The 25,669-nt window shown below is 49.5% G+C and overlaps 1 protein-coding gene across 1 annotated transcript; it reads left to right on the forward strand.

Annotated features, from left to right (window-relative positions):
* Positions 1-4,705: 4,705 nt before the first annotated feature.
* Positions 4,706-5,947, forward strand: LOC112895983 (fibrous sheath CABYR-binding protein-like). Its single transcript, XM_025964016.1, has 2 exons — positions 4,706-5,019; positions 5,104-5,947. The coding sequence occupies exons 1-2, from the start codon at positions 4,706-4,708 to the stop codon at positions 5,945-5,947; spliced, it is 1,158 nt and encodes a 385-aa protein (XP_025819801.1).
* Positions 5,948-25,669: the final 19,722 nt, after the last annotated feature.

Here is a 25,669-nt window from a genome sequence, read left to right on the forward strand (position 1 = left end):
AGTTATAGAATTTGAAATCTAGTTTCTAACAAAACTAGTTTTGCCATTTTAGGATTTTTCTGTGATTTGTTACAAATTTTACAAGACAGAAAAGACTCTCACATGAAATAACAAGTACCCCTTACAACCTAGTCCTAACATTTAGCAGAATACCCCCTGGAAGAAAAACAATCAAAGCAATCAAGTCCAGGGGCTATGGCCGGCGGGGAGGAGGCACATGTTCGGCCAAATTCCGGCCGGGGATGTCGCCGGCGGTGAGGGGAAAAGGGAGGGGGAGCATGAGGGGGCCTTGGGCTACCCGTGGGTGGTTTCGGGGGGGCTCGGGATGGCCGGAATCGGGCCGTCCACGGAGGGCCAGACCGGCGGCCGGAGGCGCACGGCGGCGAGATGATTCCGGCGAACGAAGGAGGGAGAGGGCTGGCTGGGGAGGTTCTGTAAGGCACGGGGAAGCTCACGGTGTGGTCGATTTGGGGAGGAGAAGAACGGAGGAGGGAGTTCATGGCGACCCGAGCCTCACGGCGGCGGCAATGGAGGAGCGGCAGGCTCTGTACGCGCGCGAGGTGTCCTGGGCGGTTCTTTTATAGCCAAACGGGGTGATGGCGGGCCACAGGTGCCGTAGGGCAGAAGAGAGGGGAGGGGATAAGGCTTGCCCGCGGGATTTGCGGCGGCGGCAGAAGCGGCGCCGGCGAGCAATGCTGACAGTGCGCAGGCCCGTGGCACACGGGCGGGGCGCCAGCAAAGGGGGGGGGTAAAGCGGTGGCCAAGCAGCAGGCAACGCGTGGATGAGGGAGGGCAGGGGAGATGGCCGGCGGTGAGCCAGGGGCGGCGCATTACGCCGGCGGCAGAAGAGCAGGGGAGGCAGAGCAGGGGGAGCAGAGGCGCCTGAGGAAGAAAGGGGATGAACTGATTTATGGACTGATCTGTAATTTCAGAGAAAGGCAGGGGCTTTACTGTAAAGGGCTTGCAACTTTTAAACCAATGCTCAAATGAAGATGGTCCAAAAAGCAAAAGTGCATGGTTTTTCAAACTCTACAACTTCTCTTTAAGGTTCATCTGCATTTGAGCAATAGTTTTGGAGATAAGATAGACTTAGTAATAATTTCATATTTTATGTAAATCCTTAAGTAAAATTACTTTTACACATATACCCTATGGTAATTTCATACATATTTTTGAAATTTAACCACTGATATCACTTTTTGCATACAAAACCTTAAGCTTTTAAACTCTTCCCCCATTTCCATCCATTTTGCATAAAAGGACCTTTAGCTTTTATTAATTACATAAACATCACTTCTTCCATGATATTGCATACATTAAATACACATTTGCCATAGTTTAAACATATAAGCATACCAAGACTTTAATGTGTGACCAAGCTAAATACCTAAGTGTCACATTCCATTCCAACTTCTATGCTTCTGTCATCTTCGATAGTAGGAAGGGAAAGATTTGTAAGATGCACTATATTTACTGGGAAGCTGTGAGAGGCAAAAATGAGCCCGAGTTCAATGCTGCCATTGACACTTGTGAGAGATATGACTTGACTAACATCATGGGTTTCAGGTATAATTGGAATGTGAAGATCCTTGCTCAGTTTCATTCCACATATTTTTGAAACAGGGATTCAGATGAGATGCACTGGATGACTAATGGCAGACACTACCGCATTAGCTTTATCACCTTCTGCCAGATTCTTGGTTTTGGGGAGCAGCACAGGACTTACTCCAGGATTCACCAGGATGATCCTTTCAGGGTCAGTGACATCAGTCAGTGTTGGAGAGTCCCCAGCCAGGCAGATGGCAAGATGAGTGGTCTGAAGAGCTTCTATTATGTCATGAACAACCTTCTGAGGAACACCATTGATCCTAAGGATGGAGCAGCTTCAGATATTAATGGCTATGTGAGGAACTTGCTTGCTCGTTTTCCTGATGGTGAGAGATTCAATGTTGGTAGGTTCATTTGGGTGCAGCTGGCTTATGCTATGGATGATGCTAGGAGGAATCTGCCCTATGCTCCCTACCTCATGTTCATGATTGAGAGGGTTTCTGGCTATATATTTTCTAAGGATGGTTTCCACACCTTCTATAAAATTGAGAAGACCCAGTCTTATGCAGCAGCCACAGAGACAGTTGGTGGCACCTCCAGAGGTCGTGAGGACGTTCCTGAGAGTTCTCGCTCTAGGTCTCGCTCTAGGAGCGGTGGCAGAGGACTGAGTAGCACAGTCAAGGCCTGGCTGAGAGCTATCTTTGGACGTTGCTCTTATGCTTCTCAGACAGCCTATGACACTAGGATGGAGCTCAGAGAGTCAGTCAGGGAGACCAGAGAGCGTGCAGGGCTTGCACCGTTTGCACCTGCTCCTGTCCCACCTCAGTTTGAGTTGCGTGACCTTTCTGGGACAGAGCAGAGCAGTGACTCAGGACAGCATTCTAGTGGATGGTATGACACTTTGTTTGAGTATCAGCAGAGACACAGAGACACTCAGGATGGAGGACGTGCAATAGTCTCTTCTGATGATGAGTGATTTCTCTATTTTCTCTTCTCTTTTTGGTACTTGATGCCAAAGGGGGAGAAAATTAGAGGGGTCAAACCTTTTTTGACAACGTGCCCCTGCTGCGGCTGCGCTTCATGTCACATCCGATGAGAGTAGATGTTAGGTTGTGAGTTTGAGAGTTGATCAAAACTCTATTTGTATAATATTGCTACCTATGTGACTCTATTTGTATCGGATATGGACATGTATGTGTTTGTGTGCTGTAGCGTACTTCATATTTATGCTAGAGATATTATCTTTCATATATGTCTTGCTGTGAAATTTTCTTGTTGATCTGACTGATGCATATGAGTGCGGCAGTGCCGCACCCCATTGCAACAGCCAGATCCTGTAATGCTCTGAACTGTCACATGCATCACGTATTATTATTTTGACATAGTGTTCAGCACCCCACAGCAGGCATGGATATAGGGGGAGGCCCCAAATCACATCTAAATATATGAACTTTGACTTTTGTGTCAAAATTGGAATTAAAATCCAACTCATATATTTAGGGGGAGGCTCCTACATCCATTTCTCGAAAAATTCTCAGCTATAATTTATACCTTTTGTAAGCTCTAATTGGGTTGTCATCAATCACTAAAAAGGGGGAGATTGTAAGTGTAATCAAGCTTTTTGTGGGTTTTGGCGTTGATGACCACCTAATTAGGGAACTAATGAGATTCATCGAGATGACATGTAGGGAATTTAAAAAGGAGGATGATGTATAGGTTGGAGGATCCCCCAAATCGATATGATGGCTATCTTGACTCATGAAGGCTTATTTTATTTTATATTTTGAATATTGAGTTTAAGAAAAGCCGTACTATAAAGAGAGATCCAATAACAACTGTCCAACTGTTGGACCAAATGCTCAAATCCTGAAAACCACATCCTCATACTCAACCAAAACTGCCTGCTAAATTTCACATCCAGCAGAGTTGTTTTGGTGGGTGCGGCAGTGTTGCACTTAATATACCATTGGGACCAGAGGGGTATAAATTCCCCAATGGTAACAGACCATGCGTTCAGGCTCTCCAATGTTCAAATTCGTAGAAGAAAGAACCAGAGCTCTTCTCTCTCTCCTCCATTGCTCCCAACTCACCTCTCAAGTGGATCTTCACATCCAACCACCAAATCTTGAGAGGAAAGGTAGCAAACTTCGATTGGAAAGTGGATCTACTGATTCCCCCACTCAAAAGAGCATTTAGTTCACGTTTGGCCGGCAGTTCTAGGGTTTGTTACTCTTGGAGCTTGCTCCTAGCTGGCTAGGCGTCGCCCTTGAGCTTGCCTCTTCGTGTGGCAGCCTTGGGAGGTCTGTAACCTTCTCTTGCAGCTAGTGATATTACCCCTCATCTCAAGAGTTCACTCTCTTGACTTGAGAACGAGGAAGAGCCAACCTTTGTGGTGAAGCTCAAATCTTTTGTGGCTGCCTCAACAACGTGGACTTTGGCCAGCCTTTGTGGCGACACTGAACCACGGGATAAATCTTTGTCTCGCGTGCTGATTTACATTATTGCTAAGTTACTTTCTCATTCTAGGTTTAAGGCTGATCCAGTTCTCTACTATGGTTTCCTCTGTTCTAGTTCCATATATGTGTTGCTGACACCTGCAGGAAACCTAGAAATTAACTTGATCTACTCTTTGGTTCGTCAGATTTTGAATTCTGTAATTTGTATTCTGTTGAGCGTGGCAGTGCGCACTCAGGCGCGGCAGTGCCGCACTCTCGTCTGACGAGAATTTGGAATTGAGTTTTTACAGGCCTATTCACCCCCCTCTAGGCCTCTTTACTGGTCCAGTGATCCTACACAAGGCCCTGTGCGAGGACCAGGCGTTGCGGTCGTCGGTCCTGGCGTCGATGCCGACCCTCGACGAGGGTGGCCTGGCGGTCCGGCAGCTGGGAGGCGACCCCAATCACAGGAGTCACATCCTCGGTGCCTCACCCGACCACCAGCAGCGCGCCAGCCAAGGTCCCGGGGGGCCAAATCCCGGAGGTCCAGCCCCCGCCGGGAAGGGAAAAGATAAGGTGCCGGTGCCGGAGCACCGCCACAAGGACAACGTGGGTGCCGCCCCGACCCGGAGGATGACGAGGCACAGGGGGCAGCCCCCGCGTGGAGCAGCCAAGCAGAGGGGTCCAAGTCCCGGAGGCTCCAGCGCGGCGACGGCTCCTTCATGGGGGAGCTGGCCCCCAAGCGCCAGAAGACGGCGGAGGCGGAGAGACAGAGCAGAGCTCCACCACCTCCGCCGCAACGCCAGCAGCCAGAGGGGAGGCCGGAGGAGGCGCGGTGGCCTTCTCCGGAGCAGCAGATTCCTCCGGTGCCACCGACGACGTGGCACCCAACGACGCCACCACCACCGACAGAGCCAAGGCCACAAACCCCACCCCCGCCGCCAGAAGCGCCAGCAGCCGGGGACCTCCACCAAAAGTTCGGGGGGTCCACGGCAGGAAAAGGGGTCCTCCTAATTGCTCGGGGTGGTTGGGAGTGGTATGACTTCGAGTAAGTAGCCTTCTCAGAACTTTTCATTATTCCATTTAACCTCTGGGGCCTAACCCCGTTGGTGTATGACAGGCCCCTTTCTCCGGACGCATTCAGGGCAACTGCCGGTGTCGCACCAGCTGGGGGGTCCGGCCCCCAGCCAGCACCTTCAGCATCCCCTGCTGGCAGGTCGGCGACAACACCAGCAGGGACCCCGCCTGCGCCAGCACTGGTGGAGTCTGGACCCAGAGGTCCGGAGCTGGAGGCTACGGCCCCAAGGCCCGAAGCCGCGCCTCAGGAGGAGGCTGCCCGTCCCACTGCGACGGCGGAGGCGCCAGCAGCGTCGGCAGTGTCGGGCACCACGGCAGAGGCCTCTCCAGCTGAGCAAGCAGCAGAGGAGGCTGCGGCTGTGGCAGAGGCACCAGCACCGGAGGTCGCCAGCACCACCACTCCACCTGCGCAAGAAGAGGAGCTGGAGGTGGTGTATAGAAGGCACCTTCTCCCGCGCCCAACGAAGGTCCCATTCCCCCGCCTCCTGGCCAAGAGCCAGCAGGCTCTGGAGGAGTTGGAGGCGGGTATCCACCAGGAGTGGGAGGAGCTGGAGGCGGAGCACCTCCGACTCTCCAGTTGGGAGTGCCGCCTGGGGGACCGCATCAAGACAGTCTCCACCCGCTACGCCGGGGAGCACGCTGAGCTCACGCTGGAGCGCGAACTCCTGCAGGAGCAGTTGCAGAAGGCTCTCGACCAAGAGGCAGCAGCTGCCCAACAGGAGAGAGCGGCCGCACGGCGGGAGAAGCATGCTATCAAGTGGGAGCTTGTGGCGGAGACGAGGGTGAGCGTGGTGGAGGACAGGACGAAGACTGCCCTGGAGCTGACCAACCAGGCCAAGGTGGTGATGGAGCTAGCTAAGGAGCAGGAAGCTGCCCTCGCGGGATGAGAGGCGGCCGTGGCGGAGGGAGAGGCCAACCTCGCCGTCCAACAGGAGGAGCTGGCAGCTCGGACCCAGGGGCTCCAGGAGCTTGAGGCATCTCTCCAGGAGAGGGAAACATCTCTCCAGGAGAGGGAGGCTTCTCTCCAGGAGAAGGTATCATCTCTCCAGGAGAGGGAGGCCAGGGTGGAGGAGTTCCTGGCGGAGCGGAGCGCCAGCACCGGCCAGATTGTGAGGTGGGTCGGTGAAGTGAACCCCTCCCTGGATGCTCTCGGACTAAGTCCCATCCAGGTCGCTGAGGCCCCACCCCCACTTGGCGCTGTCCTCCGGGCGTTGGACTCCACCGCCGAACGTCTACGACACGTGGAGACCGCCTTCTTTGATCTCCTGGAGACAGAGGGACGGGCGGTCGCCCGAGGGATGGCGGAGTACATCCTTACCTGCTTCCGAAGCCATGACCCCGCCTGCTCATTAACTCCAGTTTTGGTTGGTCCCGTTCGGGCGAAGGTAGCCGCTGCACAGGAAGGTGTGCAGGAGGCGGCGGACATGGTGGCGACCCATGTTCGGTGCCATCCCGGACCTAAAAGGGGAGGAGCCTCCTCCTCGGACCACCAGCACAATAGGAGTAGTATCTTTGTTATTGTTTTTGTAATATAACTTTGTGATGTTGTGTACATTATCAGCAATGCATTTAAGTGTTTCATGCGTCTACTTATTGCGAAAAAACTTAGCTGTTTTTCTGATTGTCGATCCTGTGATGTGTTCTCGAACATACCAAGGTCCCTTGGCCCCCTAGGAGGTAGTCGCGATGGGTTGGGACTAGCTGCCATAGAACCAAGGTCCTGCATATGACTTAGAATCGACGCTTAGTAGACGTCCCCATGAGGTCCCGGACTTACCAGCGAGGACCTTCTGAGTTGCATAGCGAGTCAGAGCACCAGGGCCTAGGTTCAAGGATTAAAGGGGTCCCGGCCCCCGGGTCCATGGTTCGAGGTGCAACGGTACTTGCCCTAGGGGGGCAGGGCGTGTAAGTTTAGGGTACGGAACCAGGCTAAGCGGCTACACAACCCTGGACCCCAGCAAAGAACGAGCACGTCTCTCTGAAGCCAGTTCCCAGATGTCCGGATCCTTTTCTCCTGCTAAATAGAGGTCCTGGGGTAGAAATGCAGCGTAGCAACTCAAGAAAGACCTCGGGCACGTCACAGATGTGAAAGACCATGTGGGGGGTTAGTGTAGCGAGAAGCAAAGAAAAAATAGAATCGCATAAACCTCAAGGACACACTAAGAACAAATCTTTCCTTAATGAATTGGTATAGAAGAATTGTGCGATGTACGCCAGGGGCTGGGTTTACGAGGGCGGACCTCCACCGCCCTGGTCCGCACAGTGATGCTACCAATTACAAAGGAAAATTTTCCTCTCAACTAGGCCCTAGGGATAGAACTTATGGAGGTGCTCAATGTTCCATGGATTGGGTAGCTGCATGCCTTCCTCCGTAGCCAAACGAACAGATCCGGGTCAGCACACCTTTGTCACCTTAAAGGGCCCTTCCCAGCTGGGGGAGAGTTTGTGCAGCCCCTCACGATTCAGGATTCGCCTTAGGACCAGGTCCCCGACCCGGAGCTCCCTACTATGTATGAACCATTGATGATAGCGCCAGAGCGCTTGGTTGTACCGTGCGTTTCGGACTGCCGCTCGCCATCTTCGCTCGTCGACGAGGTCCATGTCTTGGTGATGGTGCTGTTCCTGCAAGTCCTCATCAAAAGCTTGGACTCGTAGAGAGCCCACGGTGATCTCCGGGGGAAGGCACGCTTCGGCCCCGTAGACCAAGAAGAAAGGGGTTTCCCCAGTCGCCCAGCTGGGTGTGGTCCGGTTCCCCCATAGCACGCTCGGAAGCTGATCAACCCATTTTGCGCCATGTTTCTTAAGATCGCAGTAGGTCCGGATCTTGAGCCCTCTAAGGATCTCAGCATTAGCCCGCTCGACTTGGCCATTGCTCCTGGGATGCACCATTGAGGCAAAACAGAGCTGGATGCCAATGTCCTTGCAGTACTCTTGAAAGTATTGGCTCGTGAACTGAGTCCCATTGTCGGTGATGACCCGGTTCGGGACCCCGAACCGGCACACAATTGACTTGAGGAAGGCAGTTGCTGATGCCTTGGTGATGTTGACCACTGGAGTTGCCTCCGGCCACTTGGTAAATTTGTCAATGGCGACGTAGAGGTACTGGTACCCGCCGACGGCCCTAGGGAAGGGTCCCAAAATATCCAACCCCCATACAGCAAAGGGCCAAGAGGGAGGAATCATTTGCAGTGCCTGAGCTAGGGTGTGTATCTGCTTCGCATGGAACTGGCATGCCTTGCAGGACCTTACCAACTCAGCTGCATCTTGGAGCACTGTCGGCCAGTAAAAGCCATGCCGGAAGGCCTTACCGACCAGCGTGCGGGATGAAGAATGACTTCTACACTCGCCTCCATGGATCTCCGTGAGCAAGTCACGGCCCTCTTCCTGGGTGATGCACCGCATGAGGATGCCGTTGGCACCACAGCGGTAGAGATCCCCTTCTACCACTGTGTACCGCTTAGCCATCTGGACTATGCGCTCAGCAGATGCTTGGTGTTCAGGAAGGAAATTATCTTTCAGGTAGTCTCGGACCTTGGAGATCCATGCATCGGGACCTTCTTGAGAAGCTGGGCACGGCTCCCTGAGGTCTTCGGAACCCTCAAGGGAGCACACAACCCTTGGCAGGCTCCACGGATGGAGCACCGCCGGGACCGCTAGCTTCGAGGTGCTAGTCCGGCCCCCTTCGCCCAGATCGGCAGGCTGGGCGGAAGGCTTCAGCAGACGTCTTTGGAAAACGCCCTCCGGCACGAATTCCTGAGTCGATGCCCTCGTGGAGAGTGCATCAGCCACTGAGTTGCCTTCGCGTGGAACATATTGCAGTTCCAGCACATCAAAGTCCTTCTCCAGCTTCCTCACTTGGATGAGGTAGGCTGCGAGCTAGGGGTTGTTGCAGCAACACTCCCCCCGGACCTGCCTGATGACGAGTTGGGAGTCTCCTTTGATGAGGAGCTCCCGGACCCCCAGAGACAGAGCCGCCGTGAGTCCAAAGATTAAGGCCTCATACTCCGCCATGTTGTTAGTGGCCTCAAAGTCGAGGTGCACCATGTACTTCACTTGCTCGCCGTGTGGGTCGATGAGGACCACGCCGGCCCCTGCCTTCTTGTTGCGAGCGGACCCGTCAAAAAAGAGTGTCCAGTGGGGCCCGGTGAACACCGGAGCCCTGGCTTCCAGCGGTGGGGGGTCGAACCCTTGGTCCGGACCCCCTAGGACACTTGGTGCTGGTGTCCACTCCGCAACAAAGTCAGCAAGGACCTGGCTCTTGATGGCGTGGCATGGCTGGAAGTCGAGTTGAAATCCAGCAAGCTCTGCTGCCCATTTGGCAATATTGCCCGTGGCGTTGGAATTGTGGAGGATGGCCCTCAACGGGTATGAGGTCACCACCACAATCTTATGAGCCTAGAAATAGTGATGGAGTTTCCTGGACACAACAAGGATAGCATAAAGGAGCGTATGCGTCTCAGGGTACCTGGCCTTTGCCTCATGAAGGACCTCACTGACGTAGTAGACCGGCTTCTGGATGGTCTTAACTTTGCCTGTCGAACTGGGTCCTTCTCCTTGTGCTGGGGACTCGCTGGACCCCAGGTCACTTGGTGTTTTCTCGGGTCGGGACCCGGCCAGACCCTCCGAAGCAGGGCCGGTTGACCCACTGGTGGAGGCCGGACCTCCTTCTCCAACAAGGGAACCCTCAGGGGCTCCCTGCTGGAGCCGCTCGAACCTCTCAGCAACCAGCACCATCCTGATTACTTCAGTTGTTGCTGCAAGATAAAGAAACAGTGTCTCACCTGGGTCCGGTGCAACCAGAACCGGCAAGGAGGTGAGGTACTGCTTCATCACTTGCAAGGCTTGCTCTGCCTCTTTAGTCCATGCAAATGGACCAGACCCCCTCATCAGCTTGAAGAAGGGAAGGGCCCTCTCCGCCAGCCTCGAAATGAAGCGGCTGAGGGCTGCAAGAGACCCCGTCAACCTCTGCACGTCCTTGAGACGCACAGGGGGCCTCATTGCCTCGATTACCCGGACCTTGTCCGGGTTTGCCTCGATCCCCCGGTGGGAGACCAGGAAACCAAGGAGCTTTCCTGCCGACACGCCAAAGACGCATTTCTCGGGGTTAAGCTTGGTGGAGGTCGCGCGTAGCTTGTCGAAGACTTGAGCTAAATTTTCTAGGAGGGAATTTGATTCTCTAGTCTTGACAATGATGTCATCAACATACACTTCAAATATATCTCTAACCAAATTTCCTAGAGTGATGTTCATTGCACGAGCAAAAGTGGGTAGAGCATTAAGCAATCCATAAGGCATCACTATATAACAATAAAGACCATCCACTGTTACAAAAGCAGTATGCTTCCTATCATACCTAGCCATTTTGATTTGGTGAAAACCAGAATAGGCATCTATGAAGGACAGCAAATCACACCCGGAGGTAGAGTCTACAATCTGATCTATTCGCGGAAGTGGATAAGGGTCTTTCGGACATGCCTTATTGAGATTGGTGTAGTCGATGCGCATCCGAAGCTTCCCGTTAGCCTTCGGGACCACGACTGGATTGGCCAACCACACTGGGTGGTAGACCTCCTCGATGAAGCCAGCCTGCAACAACTTTCGGACCTCTTCACGGATGAAGTTTTGCCGCTCGATGGACTGCTTCCGTGGCTTCTGCCGGACCGGCCTGGCATCAGTGTGGATCTTCAGATGATGCTCAATCACCTCCCTAGGGATCCCGGGCATCTGTGACGGTTCCCAGGCGAACACGTTGACATTTGCCCGGAGGAAGGCGATGAGCGCACTTTCCTATTTCTCTCCCAGATTCCCACCGGTGTGTATTGCTTGAAGAAGTCTGGATGGAACCTGAGCTAGAGCCTAAGATTGGACCTTGTGTTCTAACGGGTGCACGCTCCCTTTTATAGTCCAAGGGCGGTGCATACACTGAGCGGGGCCCCGACAGCTGGGCCTGGCCAACAGGAGCTTGTTCTATGAGAGATATGGAGATCTTCATCTCTAACTCCTTTCTGTAGTCCTCTCGATCGGGAAGTTGATGTGCGTATCTGCAGTCAAGATATGGCCGTGCGCCGCCTCGCCGACACAGTGACTGCTGTCAGTGTTACCCAACAGTGAAGCTGTGCTGCCACTATTGGGTCAGAACCTTCTGTCAGGTGAAGAAGCAGCGCTGTCCCACCGCGCCATTGCCTCCGCGCGCACTGTTGCAGCGCACGCCTCGGCACACCTAGTGCAGGCCATCATCACTCACGCGTGCGGCGCCGTGATGGGACTACACGCCGCCTGCCTGCGCGCGGAGCACATTGACGCGCCGCCTTCAGATCAGGCGGGCATACCGTGGTGTCAGCCTACCTGCCCCGTGTGTCAGTGGCAGGCCATACTTTTGACTTGGGCGCACCTAGCCCACCTACCCGCATTTAATGCGGTAGTTGGGCTGGAGCCCCGCGAAGGGCCTTCTGCCACGGGCACGTGGCAGGGCCAGCCCCGCTCCTGCCGCAGAGGCGGCACGTGGCGGCACCGGACCCCTTCCCAGGGGAGGGGAGTTCGGGCCCCCGAGGCCGGTCGGAGCGGTCAGGCCCTTGGAGGTCTAGACCGCTCACGTGGCGGCCCCAGACCTCCCTGGGAGTCCGGGTCCGTGGGGGCCACCCGAGAGCACCCTTGCCCTCATGGGCACGTGGAGGCCCCGGACCTATAAGAGCACGGGGGAGGTCCGGAGACCATGATCCCAGCTGTCAGGCCCGGACCGTATGCCACGTCACCCAGAGGACGAGGAGGAGGTTACAGATAACCTATCAGCCGTCCTGATGGCCACTGTGTCAGAAGACTCACTGACGGTTTATCGCAACTCTCCTGGGAGGCGACAGCGAGACGCTAAGGGTCTGGACACCCTAGCAGGAGGTACCCCTGTCCTTATGTACCGACATATACCATGACACGGGTAAGTCTTGCTGAGTATTAGCATACTCAGTCTTGCTAGTCTATTTTTCAGGTATGACCGGTGTGAACCAAACAGATAGTCCAGCGTGGCCATTTTCTGTTCCGTTTGGCTGGTCCGTGGAGTGGGATCCATCCCCGGTTGGCAGTGACCCTCCGGAATGACGCCAAGTTTCGGGCTAAGCGTGGTGTCAAACCTTGTGACGTGTAGTCGCGATGTTAATAACTTTCTTCCGCTATGACTCTGGACAAGCTGTTTAGCTTGTTGTTTTAAAATAATGTCTGTATAAGTTACTTTAAGTTTCGAAATAGTTTGTAATAATGTTTAATTATCCTGTGGACTAAAAGTTTGTAAGCTGTAGTGTGATTGGAAACTCGCCTTCGTGCGAGGTAAACCTACTTTAATCCTGTTGAACCGTGGTTGTATCGGGCGGAGACTCGACAGACCAATGGGTTGTTCCGTTTGAAGTGCGTTAGGTTAGTATCATCTGGATAGCGATGACTAGCGCACTTGAGCCGGAATAATTCAAGCGGTTTTGCCACAGCTGGTATCAGAGCTGTAGGTTTACTTTTACAATCGACACTAAAACTGCAAAAGTTCTTAAAAATGTTTTCAGGATAAAATTTGCTTAACAAAAGAATTTACAAATCACGTTGGATTCGTTAAGGTTGGTGTTTAGATCATAAAGTCCTAGGGATTTATATGGGAGTAATCAGGTGGCTACTAGTATATATGTGTGTATAGTTCAGCTCTAACTTGCAGCACTACTTTCTGTCAAAACTTACTTTTGAGCACAACCAACCCTAGATATCTATTCGTATTGTCTGTTCCTCAACGTTGAGACAAGAAGGTAAGAAGGTAAGGATCCTCAGCCAACTGAGGGAGATTGGCCTTCCCGTCGGTGATATGAACCGAACGCTGTTTCTCAAGCAGTGGCTTACTTGAGATGCTACCAATATATCAACGATTAGTTGATCATATTGGGAGTATATGGTTTGGCACAGGGTATGGTGATAGCTGTTCATACCCCCATTTTATACGGTACCCCCGTGAATACGTTGCAGATGTAATGTATGCTAACATTGTCCGTACGGTGGAAATTGTACAGATACTGTTTCTATAGTGAACAGTACTGTTGGTGACGCTTTCATGTCGTGCTGCCATGAAAGGTTCAGATTATATAAAAATGGTCTTATGCAGGTACATTAACCACGATTAAGAGGATTACGATGAATAGGACTTATCGACTAGTTATTAGGGAGAGACGTAAATATTGAGCCACCGAAACTAACCACGTAAGTCCGAAGATATTCGGCAATTGTTTTGGATTGTGAGGTCGAATAGTACATGCATGCATAATCCATCATCAAGCAAAGTGAGTGCATTGAATGTGTTGTTCTTTTAAGGACATATATAGTGTTATCTATCTCTAGTGTGGTTTCAATAGGATTCTTGTGGTAGCCTTAGTTGAGTTTTCGGCATACTTCAAAATCTCACCATTTGAATTTTTGCTTCAGATGGCGGCTCCTTCAAACATCTTTTGGGATCACGCAGGGCATCTCCATACCAATGCCTTGCACTGGGAGGGTTTTCCCCGTCTCTTGTGGGAATCACTTAGGTTATTCTTCTACACCGAGCCTCCCCAGTATGATGGAGTGGAGTATAGAGAGGAAGGTGTTCCCCGGTGCAGACTCAAGATGACTATTCCTTAGCACCCTTTCGTTCTCACTAGCAGCCCATCGAAGTCGATGTGGTTGGCTATCGTCTCGTCAACACCATTGAGACCGCAGCTCTTGAGGCCATGCACACTTTCTGCAACAGCATCCCATGGAAGTTGCCGGGCATCCTATCGGCCTATTCCCTGCAATAGATTTCAGTGATCCCGAGTGGAATTTCCGGATAGCTCATTATGGCCATATGCTGGGAGATTTAGCCAAAGAGACGCTCCGTGGTACCATCAGTGTGGCAGAACCAACCTGAATTATACCAGCTCAAGTACGCGAGTCCACTTCAGAGGGCTCCAACATGCCTCAAACGGTATAATCCCTTAGCCTGTCGGGTAACGTCCCGATAAACCACCGATACACAGGATCAAATAAGGTTACCTCACACGAAGGTGAGTCCAGAGATACAGTCACCATCATGTTTTACATCACAGGAAATTACAATACAAGAGTTTTCTTAAAGCAGTACGAAGTTTCAAATTTAGAGAAAAGATTACAAATTGTTAAAACTATGATTTTTGGCAGCGGAAAACATACGCGATGATTTACAACACGTCGTCAAGGTGGATGTCATGCTAAGCCCGGGCATGACATCACTCGATATCACTAGTGCTGGCCGGGGATGGATCCCATTCCACGGACCAACCTTCTGGGAGAGCACAGGGCCAAGGCAAGGGAAGAGTAGAGTCTTCAAGATATTACCTGCAAAACATATAACTAGCAAGGCTGAGTATACTAATACTCAGCAAGGCTTACCCGGGATTGGGTATACTTTAGCCCATAACTAGACTTATGAAGGCTTGTAAGGGTTCTGGGTTTAGCTTCAGCTGAAAAGCAACTAAGAATAGATCCTTATTTTCAACTTTTAGCTTTCAAGTTCTATGTGATTATCCATTCTAGATAAGCACTTATAACTAAGCAAGCAAGGTAGAGCTCTTTATCTCAACCATCAGTATTACTTATCATATAGTTGCTCTTGTTACTCTGTGTGATAAAGGGATTAAGTAGTCTCAATCATCGTGAGAGGCGGACGATTCTGAATCGAATTTAACCTTGCAAGGTAAACCTAACGCACACACTTGGAACACCAAAGGGTTGTTCCGAAGTAACCGTTTGCCTTTCATTCCGACTCGTGGATCAGATCCACCACAAGCGACTGCAGGAACATACGCACTTCCAAAAATCAGGACATACGTTTGTAGCGCAACTACAAAACCCGTATTCCTGGTTGCCCTTGCAACACGTATTTCCTCAATCGAATCAAGTAACCAGAAGAACCAAATACATGTGGTGGGAGGTATGTCCACTCCTCGGGCCGATTGGTTACTAGGCTTACCGCTTACCATATTTCGCGGCATGTGGTTAGTACTTTCAAACGCTTAACCCCCATCGGCACACACCGCGACCTTATCAATTTCAACAACACAGACGGGGTATCACCTCAACCATGATACCGCACAAAACTCCCGTCCGTCATCCTTATAGTGATAAAGGAATGTAAACATTACAATTCCTATATCGCGCGAGTGACAGGAAATCACCCGACTTCTACCGGCCCTATTAGCATAGCAGCTAGTGGGACTCAAGTGCTAGTATTCATCACATTGGTTCCTAGGAGAATGCAACTAGGGTTTCAAGCAATTCTTAAGAACTTAATGCATAGAATACGTAAATAGATATAGATTGCAGTGTAATAAAAATAGTAGGTTATGTTCGGGGCTTGCCTTTACTGGTGGGGCTGGGGTTAGTCAAGTTAATAACATCCGAACTTTGGTTCGGGCCTTCAGAGAATTCCCTGACGAAGTTCTTAGGGTCTTCATAACAACCTCCTTCTGGTCCCGGGATTAGCTGGTAATTTCCGTCGGCGAGAGTGGTCGAGTCTATATGATATGCAAGATGGAGTTCAATGGATGCACACACTTTCATCTCAATTCATGGTAAAGTTGCAACCCAAAAGGTTAACACTCAAGAACTCATGGTATAAAAAGGAACCTAAGCTTTGAATCATTTACATTCAACTTATGATTATAGCATTAATTTAATTGGGAACAGACATTAAATATTTCAAGTTTAAATTCAAAATTGAATGTGAACCCTGGATAATTTGGGTTATAAAGTTTTGAAAATTTAAACACAGATTAATTGCATATTTAAAGATTCTGACCAGGAGATCTAATTAGATAAGCTGTAAAGGGTATACCTAGCTAATTCTACTATGAAACCAATTAAATTGATCAACTTAAAAGAATTTAAATTACAAAACAAGATTAGGTTTGAAAATTCCACATCAATTCATACTTAATCTATAAAGATTGCATACCAAAAATCATGATCAACAAAGTTAACATGTAGGAACTATGGATATTACACTCTCTTATCTTGGATTTAACATAGATTCAAAAATATTTAGTTTCATATCAAACTTATTTAATAGAAGTTGTAGAGTTCAAGATCTAGTTTCCAACAAAACTGGTTTTGAAATTTTTGGAATTTCCCACAATTTTCTATTGAATTTACAAGTCAGCAACACCACTCACATGAAATAACAAGCATTCATTTACTTCTATTTTAAACACAGCACAAATCATATACTTTCATAACATGGTCACAAAACAAGAGTGATAGAGTTTGAAATAAGGATTCAGGTCCAACTAGTTTTACATTTTTTTTGAATTTTCTATGATTTCCTAGGAATTTTCAAAGTTCAGCACATTGAAAAGGAGAAAGAATCAAAATCTTTCATATAGGCCCTCAGAAAAAGTTGAAACTTCATAGATGTGCCCTTCTACCGTGGCCGGCCGGGGCAAGCTCGGTCTTGGCTCAAATCCGGTGAAGGAAGAGCTCGGATGGCACGGGGTAGGGGTGGGGAGTGAGAGGGTACCGAGACGCACTCGTTTGAAGCCTTGGTCGGGCTTGGGGAGGTCGAGAAGGGGGTCGCCGGCGGGAGGCCGAAGGGCGGCGGTGCGGTGGTGCTGGGAGCAACGCTCCGGCGAGAGAGAGGAGCAAGGGGATGGAGAACTAGCTTCAGCAGGTCCTAGGGCGGCTATTTATAGGGAGGAGGAGGTAAGGGAGGGGCGCACGGCCAAGGACCATGGCGGCATGGAGGTGGCGGTACTGGCGGCGCTCAGGCGGCCAGTGGCGCGTGCGTGGCAGTGCAGGAAGGGGCCACGGAGGTGGGCTAAGGCGGCGGGCAGAGCTAGGGGCGGCGCACGGAGTGAGGGGGCAAGGGGGGCGGCACTGTAGCGACCGGAATTCGAGGAGATAGTGCGGCGGCGCAGAGAACAGAGGAGCAGAGGGGAGGTTGAAGACGACTGGACTGATTTGCAAAATTCAGAAGTTCCAGGGACCTGTCTGTAAACCAGCGATAACTTTTAAGCTAGGGCTCAAAAGAAAAAGTGTTCAAACTGAAAGTTGTAAAACTTTTCAAGCTCTACAACTTTGTTTTAGGGTTTGAAATCAAAAACTCGAAGTATGCAACTTTATTTTGAAATTTTGGACTAACTTTAAGCTTTATAAAGATTTTGTCCTTGTTAAATATTTTACACATAACTTGGGCCTAAATGCAAGTTTTCATGTAAGTCATGATTACTTGCATTCTTATAATTTGGCCCCTAGTAACTTTGAAGATTACTTTTGTAACTCATGCATCTTGCACAAAAGGACTCATATCCTTATAAAATTACACATAAGGTCTTATTTCCACAAATACATCCAATCCTTATACATTTCAACTCATGCATTACATTTCATAACCTATTTTGGTACAATTTGACACTTAGGGTGTCACAATCAGGTTCATGAATGCTCAGCACCACTATCAGATTTTGCTGCGCCGTGGTATGAGTCAGTTGACCAATATAGCTCAAGGTCACTATTGAAATGCTGATCGATAGGTCACTTAGAAGAGCTTCAAGCACTGGTCACGGAGAAGGAGGAAATTATCGCAGAGCGGGATGAGACCATTATCCACCGAGAGGATCAGATCAATGAGAGTGATGCAATAATCACTCAACGTAACACGATTATCGAGTTCCTCCAGGAGCAAGTGCATGACCTTATCCTTGAGGTTGACGACGCCCTCGCTCACAGCGACAAACTCCAGCAGTAGCCAGCACCTCCCGTGGTACCTGAAGCACCTGAAGGAGAAGAAGAAGAACCAGAGCAACTCGAGGGAGTTTCTGATCTCGACTCCGAGCATGGAAACCCAGAGCCTAACCCTCAGCCAGATCACTCTTCTACCGGCAGCTAGTCCTCCGTAGGCGACCTCGACGATTTTTAGTCCATCCAAATCGTCGATCTTTCAGATGTAACTAGTGTAGAATGTTGTGACATAGGTAGTGAGTAGTCTATCTGGACCCAAAGCCATTTGCTGTAATGTATATGGCATGTGTATGTGTGGCTAGACTGTTAGTAAGCAGACCACCCGGATGTAACATATTAAGGATAACCAGTTTCTGCTTAAAGTCCTGTTGTTCATATCGATATCCTTGCTCTTTTGAATGAGTTGATTAAACAGGTTACTTACATATCTGTTTAACGGCAGTATATCATCTGAAAATGGGAGCGAGAATGTGTTGATAATAATGGACATCTCCTTTGTTTCAGATGGTTGGAGCTACATGTGGAACCCCGGAAAGTTTTCGGGCAGACCAAGCTAGCGGTTCCCAACAACCACCACCAGCCCCACCAAATCTAGCGGAAGTCATGGCATGACAGACGGAACTTCTTAACCAGCTGGTACAGGCCCAGATGAGCCAGTCTCACCACACATCCTGAGGCCATGATGAACATCCATCGGCTGGTTACCAAGACTTTCTCAGCACTCAGCCCCCATTGTTCCATAAAGTAGACGAGCCCCTTGACGCTGACGCATGGCTCCACACTATGGAGTCTAAGTTCACATTGTTGTCTGCACCCTGCTCAGACACGAACAAGACCCTCTTCACAGCTCAACAACTTCGCGGCACCGCCCGCATATGGTGGGGCCATTACTATGCCATGCAGTCGGCTGGTCATGTTGTCACATTGGATGAATTCCGGACCGCTTTCAAAGCACATCACATTCCAGAAGGGCTCATTGAGCGAAAGCTCAATGAATTTTTAACTTTGACCCAGGGAACTCGCACGGTCATGTAGTATGCACAGGCTTTCAATCACCTATGCACGTATGCGGGGTATCATGCGGACACTGATGCCCGTAAACGAGATCGCTTCCATCGAGGCCTAAACACAAAGGTTAAGGAACGGCTGAATCTGGTAAGGGCCGACAACTTCAACAAACTGGTCAATATGGCCATTACCCAAGAGGATTGTATCTCAGCCCACCGGGCAGAAAAGAAACGGAAGACACCCACAGGACCCTCCAATGCGCAACCACCAAGGTATCGGTTGGTCCAGAACCCTGCTACCTGAGCACCGCCCCGAAACAATCTACCAGACAGATGGGTAGCCAGGCCTCTTCCGCAGGCTTGATTCAATTGGCCGCCGACGCCACAACCCCAGCAGCAACAGCAGCAAAGTCCGAGGCCAAGCTTTCCGCCATCCAATCAAGGAAACAACAACAATCGTTGTTTCAACTGTGGCAGCCCGTCCCATATCATTAAGGATTGCCCCCAACCCAGAAGATCTTTCCAAGGGCAAACATCCAGCTCAAACAACAAGGGCAAAGGCAAGAAGCAGGTGGTACAAGTCCGCAAGGGAGGGTGAATTTCACAACTCTCTCCGAACTCCCCGAGGGTGTGCCAATAATGACGGGTATTTTCTCCATAAACCATCAACCCGTGATTATACTTTTTGATTCTGGTACAACCCATAGTTTTATCAGTTCAAAATATGGAACAAAAGTAGGCTTGGATATCTATCCTACTAAAGGGGCCTATATGACAACGACTCCTGGCGGTAAAATTGCATCAAATCAAATTTATAGAAAGGTGCCAATTCAGTTGGGTAGCAATCTGATAAAAACAGATTCACTGTTATTGGACCTAGAAGGAATGGATGTCCTCCTAGGCATGGATTGGATGACTAGGCACCGAGTGACATTAGATATCTCTTCCCGAGCTGTGGAGATAGGTTCACCTGAACATGACACTACTATTCTCTATCTTCCACAACGGGAGTGCATCAACTCTTATGCCTATGCTGTAGAAGGGATCAAATTAAAGGATATCCCTATTGTTTGTCAATACCCAGATGTTTTTCCAGATGATTTGCCTGGAATGCCCCCAGACCGGGATATTGAGTTTGTCATAGAACTACAACCCGGCACAGCCCCCATCTCTAAAAGGCCCTATCGTATGCCACCCAATGAACTGGCAGAGTTAAAAATCCAACTTCAGGATCTCCTTGACAAGGGTTTTATTCGTCCAAGTGCTTCCCCATGGGGTTGTCCAGCCCTATTCATGGAAAAGAAAGACAATAGCTTAAGGCTATGTGTAGATTATCATCCCCTCAATGCGGTAACCATCAAAAACAAGTATCCTCTGCCCCGCATTGATATTTTGTTCGATCAATTAGCCGGAGCCAAGGTATTCTCTAAGATTGACCTTCGCTCCGGGTATCATCAGATCAAGATCAGGTCAAGTGACATTCCAAAAACACCCTTTTCGACCAGATATGGACTCTATGAATATCTGGTCATGTCGTTTGGTCTTACCAATGCCCCAGCGTACTTCATGTATCTCATGAACTCTGTCTTCATGCAACAACTCGACAAATTTGTTGTGGTCTTCATTGATGACATTCTAATTTATTCCAAAAATTCGGAAGATCATGCGAACCATCTCCATATTGTTTTTTAGAGATTAAGGGACCATCACTTGTACGCCAAATTCTCCAAATGCGAGTTTTGGCTGGATACCGTTAAATTTCTTGGACATACCATCTCCAGTAACGGCATGTCCATTGATCCCAATAAAGTTCAAGAAGTGTTAGACTAGAAACCTCCTACATCAGTCCATCAGATTCGCAGTTTTCTTGGTCTAGCTGGCTATTATCGTCGTTTCATTCCTGACTTCTCAAGAATAGCCAAACCTATTACTGAACTACTAAAGAAAGGAGTTAAATTCTCCTGGGATCAAAAATGTGAAGATGCATTTCACACCCTCAGAGCACATCTTACTACTGCCCCAGTTCTGGCTCAACCAGATGTTTCAAAACCTTTGGACATCTATTGTGATGCTTCAGGAATCGGACTTGGTTGTGTGCTTATGCAGGACAACAGAGTGATTGCTTATGCATCGCGAGCACTCAGGACTCATGAACAGAACTATCCTACTCATGATCTTGAACTCGCAGCTGTCATCCATGCACTTAAGATTTGGAGACATCATCTGATGGGTACAAAGTGTCACATCTATATTGACCATAAAAGCCTCAAGTACATCTTCACGCAAGCAGATTTAAATATGAGGCAAAGACGCTGGCTAGAGCTTATCAAGGATTATGATCTAGAAGTACACTATCATCCAGGCAAGGCCAACGTCATTACGGATGCACTTAGCCGCAAGGCACATTGCTCTTGCTTATCGGTAGAGGCTTTCAATGAGACTATTTGTTGGGAGATGAGGAAGCTCAATTTAGAGATCATTTCTCAAGGTAGCTTGAACCATCTCTCAGTTGAAGCTACGCTTAGGGATAACATCATCCTAGCACAACAACATAACAAAGGAATCAGAATCATCAAGCAGAAGTTAGCACAAGGAGAAGGAAAGTACAAGTGCTTTCGAGTAGATCACGAAGGGGTTCCATGGTTCAATGAGCGTATCGTTGTACCCAAGGACCATAAGCTTCATAAGCAGATATTGGATGAGACCCATCTGTCCAAATTCTCTATGCACCCTGGCAGTACCAAGATGTACCAGGATTTGAAACAGAACTTTTGGTGGACTCGTATGAAGCGAGAAATTGCAAAGTATGTCTCGGAGTGTGATATTTGCCAAAGAGTTAAGGCCAGTCATCTAAAAACTGCTGGTATTCTTCAACCTCTACCCATTCCCTCTTGGAAGTGGGAGGATATCAGCATGGATTTCATTGTTGGCTTACCCAACACCTCCCAAAGGCATGACTCTATTTGGGTAATCGTTGATCGATTAACCAAAACCGCCCATTTTCTTCCAGTGCATACTACCTACAACGCCAAAAAGTATGCTGAGATCTATTTAGATCAAATCGTTCATCTCCATGGAGTGTCTAAGATGATAATTTCTGATCGTGAAGCACAATTCATCACTCGGTTCTGGGAGCAACGTCAATATGCTCTTGGAACTAAGCTAATCCGAAGCTCCGCATATCATCCTCAGACAGATGGGCAAACGGAAAGGATAAATCAGATTCTAGAAGATATGCTTAGAGCCTACGTACTTCAGTACGACAAGAATTGGGACAAATGCTTGTCAATGGCAGAATTTTCTTACAACAACAGTTATCAGACAAGTCTTAAGATGGCTCCGTTCGAAGCATTATACGGTCGCCGATGCCGAACTCCTTTGAGTTGGTCACAAACCGGCGAACGTAAAATCTTTGGACCCAACCTTGTCACTGAAGCAGAAGAAAAGGGGAAGACTATTCAGAACAATTTAAAAGCAGCCCAACCTCAACAGAAAAGCTATGCTGACATACGAAGGAGATCATTACAATTCCAAATTGGAGACTTCATATATCTTCGAGTATCTCCTACTCGAGGTATTCAACGGTTCGGCGTAAAAGGAAAACTTGCCCCTCAATATATTGGACCCTTTGAGATCATCGAAATTTGTGGACTCGTAGCTTATCGTCTTCAACTTCCTCCTCAACTAGCGGCCATTCATGATATCTTCTATGTATCTCAACTTAGGAAGTGTGTCAAGGTTCCTACCGAGATCATCAATCCCCAAGCCATCGAAATCAAATCTGATCTAACTTATATCGAACATCCGATCAGAGTACTAGACACCAAGGAGAGAAATACTAGAAGAGAAACCATCAAGATGTTCAAAGTTCAGTGGGATCATCATACTGAAGAAGAAGCGACTTGGGAAACCGAATCATATCTCCAACAAAACTTTCCAGATTTCCTTCAAGCCAACTCCCAAATCTGATCGTCCAATTTCATCCTGTTCCAAAATCTCGAGACGAGATTCTTTTTAGGGGGGAAGGCTGTGATATTCAGGTACTTAGGGTTAAAACATACTAGATTCTAGTATAAAGTGTGTATGTTTGATCTGATGTATGTGTGCTAAAACTTTAATGCAAAGGCAAAAGGATCTTTTAGTAATTCTGGAAAATTTAGGTACTTAGGTATAAAATGGGTGAGAATGGGAGGTAAAATCAAAACATATGAAGCTTGTTTTGCCAAAAGGCAAGAACTTACTTTTAAACCACAAATAGAGGTGAAACTACCCTAAGGATTCAAGTGGAGTGTAGATTTTAAATAGGATTTCTCCGAAGTTTAAAACTTTACGAAGTTTTAAATTAGATTCAAATCCTTAACTCTTTTAAAATTGAACCTTAAAGAAAAGTTGTAGATCTTGCTAAACTGTACACTTTTGCTTTTGGGCACATTTTCATTTGAGCTATGGTTTGTAAGTTAACCTAGCTTTATAATGGAGTCCCTGCATTTTTAGAAAATCACAGATAAGTCCCTGTCTTCTACCTCCAGCCCTGCTCCTCTGCTCTGCCCGCGCCCATGCCCCCGCCGCTTTCGCCAGCCATGTGCCAAGCCCCAGCTGCCCCGCCCCGCCCCTCTTCATGCCACGTGCCATCCCAGCACCGCGCCCGCCGCTCCCCACCCCGTGCTGGCCCTCTCCCTGCCCCTCCACGTCGCGCCGCCGTCACCCGAGCCGCCACGCGCGCCGCCGAGCTTGCCAGCACCTGCTCTCACCCGCCGTGCCTCTTTTTTTACTTGAAGCACGTCCTGGAGCTCCCCACGAACTCACTCTTTGCTTCATGCACTTGCATTTCTATTTTTTCTCTTTCCTGAGCTCCACACCTCGCCGGAGCCCTGTCGCTGCCTCGGCTCACCGTCGACAGCCGCCGCTGCCGCCTCCCACCTTCGATCCAGTGCTCCTGCAGCACCGCCGCCACCCACTGATGCTCACAGACCTACCCAATTTCGCTCTCCCGCACTAGATCGCCTGGACCACTGCGCCGGTGAGCTCGAGATTCGCTGCCGCTCGGCCTCACCGTCGTCCTGACGCTCTGCCGCCTTTTAGCCTCAGCCAAGCACACCATCAGCACCACATCATCGCGAGGAAGCTTCCTAGCTACTTCCCCGCCGCCCTCCTGCCCTCCGACCACCGGAACATCGTTGCTGCCCCTCGGAGCACCGCCGCCTGCTCCTGTTCGCCGTCTAACCACCACCACAGTCCCTCTCTTCCCCAACACCAGCCACCCCCGTGACCACCGTGAGCTCCTTAACTTTTCCCCTCACTTTCCCCTCGCCGCCGGTGAGCCCCCTCGCTGGAATTTGATCACCACCGATCGGTACCCATGTGTAACCAGGCCAAGGACCCAATTGCAAGGATTTAAATCTTTCCAGGGGCTTTTCTGTAGAAAATCAGTACCCCCCTCTAACTCAAATCAGCCAACTTGGAAAATTCATAGGAATTTGTAGAAAAATCCAAAATTACCAAACTAGTTTTGTTGTACTCCAGAAGTCTAGCTCTACAACTTTTGTTACTGAAGTGCAGTGTGAAACAAAATATTTTTAGAGTTATTTAAAAGTTTAGCAAAAGGGTATCTTGAGTGTAACTTTTGCATGCTAGCTCTATTCCTTGTGATTTTTGGTATGTAACTTGTTTAGGGTATGAGTAAGCTGGTGTGCAAATTTCACTTATAGTACTTGCACACTAAATTTTAGTATGAAATATGCATGTTTTGATCTTGTGCATGTGTGTTCAAATGTTAATGCAAAAGGGAAAAGAACATTTGTGTAATTCTGAAAAAATATAGGTCCTTTAGTGTTAAATGGGTGAGAATGGGAAGTGAAATCCAAATACATGAATGTTGATTTGTAAAAGTCAAGAACTTGCTTTTAAATCGTGAATATGGATGAAACTACACATAGGATATAAGTGTAGTGTAGTTTTTAAATAGGATTTATTTAAAGTTTAAAACTTTGCCAAGTTTTATGTTAATTGCTGATCCTTAGCTCTTTTGCCACTAAACCCTAAAGCAACATTGTAGACTTTGTTAAACCCTACACTTTTGCTTTTGGGCCCATTTTCATTTGAGCTATGGTTTGAAAGTTACCTAGACTTTACAGTGGAGTCCCTACATTTCTAAGGAATTGCACATACATCCTCGTCTTCCTCCTCCAGCCCCGGCCTCCTCTGTTTCTTTGCCCGATGCACCGCCGCCGCTTTTGCCGGCCATGTGCCATGCACCGCCGCCCCCGCGTTGCTCTGAGCTGAGCCACGTAACGCCTCAGCCCAGCGCCACCGCTCCCCTGAGCCGTGCTGGCCTCTCCCCGCCGCGCCACGCTGCCCTGCCATTTGCCCGAGCCGCTCTTCGCCGCCGCTCGCCGTCACTGCAGCCCGACCAGCACCACCTCCTGCTCCCTGCAAACCCCACGCGTCGCTCCCTGGCCGGCCGCCGCCTTAGTTCTCCCCGCTGCCTTCTTCCGCGCGCGCCACGCTGTCCCTGCAGCTACCCGAGCTCCGCCGCGGCCGCCATGCACGCCGCCGACCGCCAGCACCTGCTCTCGCTCGACCGTGCTTCCTTTTAGACCTTAAGTACATCCTGGAGTTTCCCATGGACTCCTTCTTGCGCTCACTCGAGTACATTTTCACTGAAATTCCCTTTTCCGACCACCAGATCCCGTCGGAGCACCGCTGCTGCCTCGGCTCGCTGTCGTCAGCCGCCCACACCGCCTCCGGACCCTGATCCGGTGCTACTAGAGCACCGCCGTGACCCACTGGTGCTCCCGAGCTCACCCAATTTCGCTCTTGAGCACCAGAACGACCGAACCGCTACGCCGG

The sequence above is a fragment of the Panicum hallii genome, chromosome 1 (assembly GCF_002211085.1).
Source record: "Panicum hallii strain FIL2 chromosome 1, PHallii_v3.1, whole genome shotgun sequence".
NCBI lineage: Eukaryota > Viridiplantae > Streptophyta > Magnoliopsida > Poales > Poaceae > Panicum > Panicum hallii.

What these genes read in the sequence shown, in the direction of transcription:
- LOC112895983 (XM_025964016.1), top strand. Translation starts at nt 4,706, where the DNA reads ATGGGGGAGCTGGCCCCCAAGCGCCAGAAGACGGCGGAGGCGGAGAGA. An exon ending in GCTCGGGGTGGTTGGGAGTG is followed by an intron (nt 5,020 to 5,103) that starts GTATGACTTCGA and finishes GGTGTATGACAG; the next exon opens with GCCCCTTTCTCCGGACGCAT.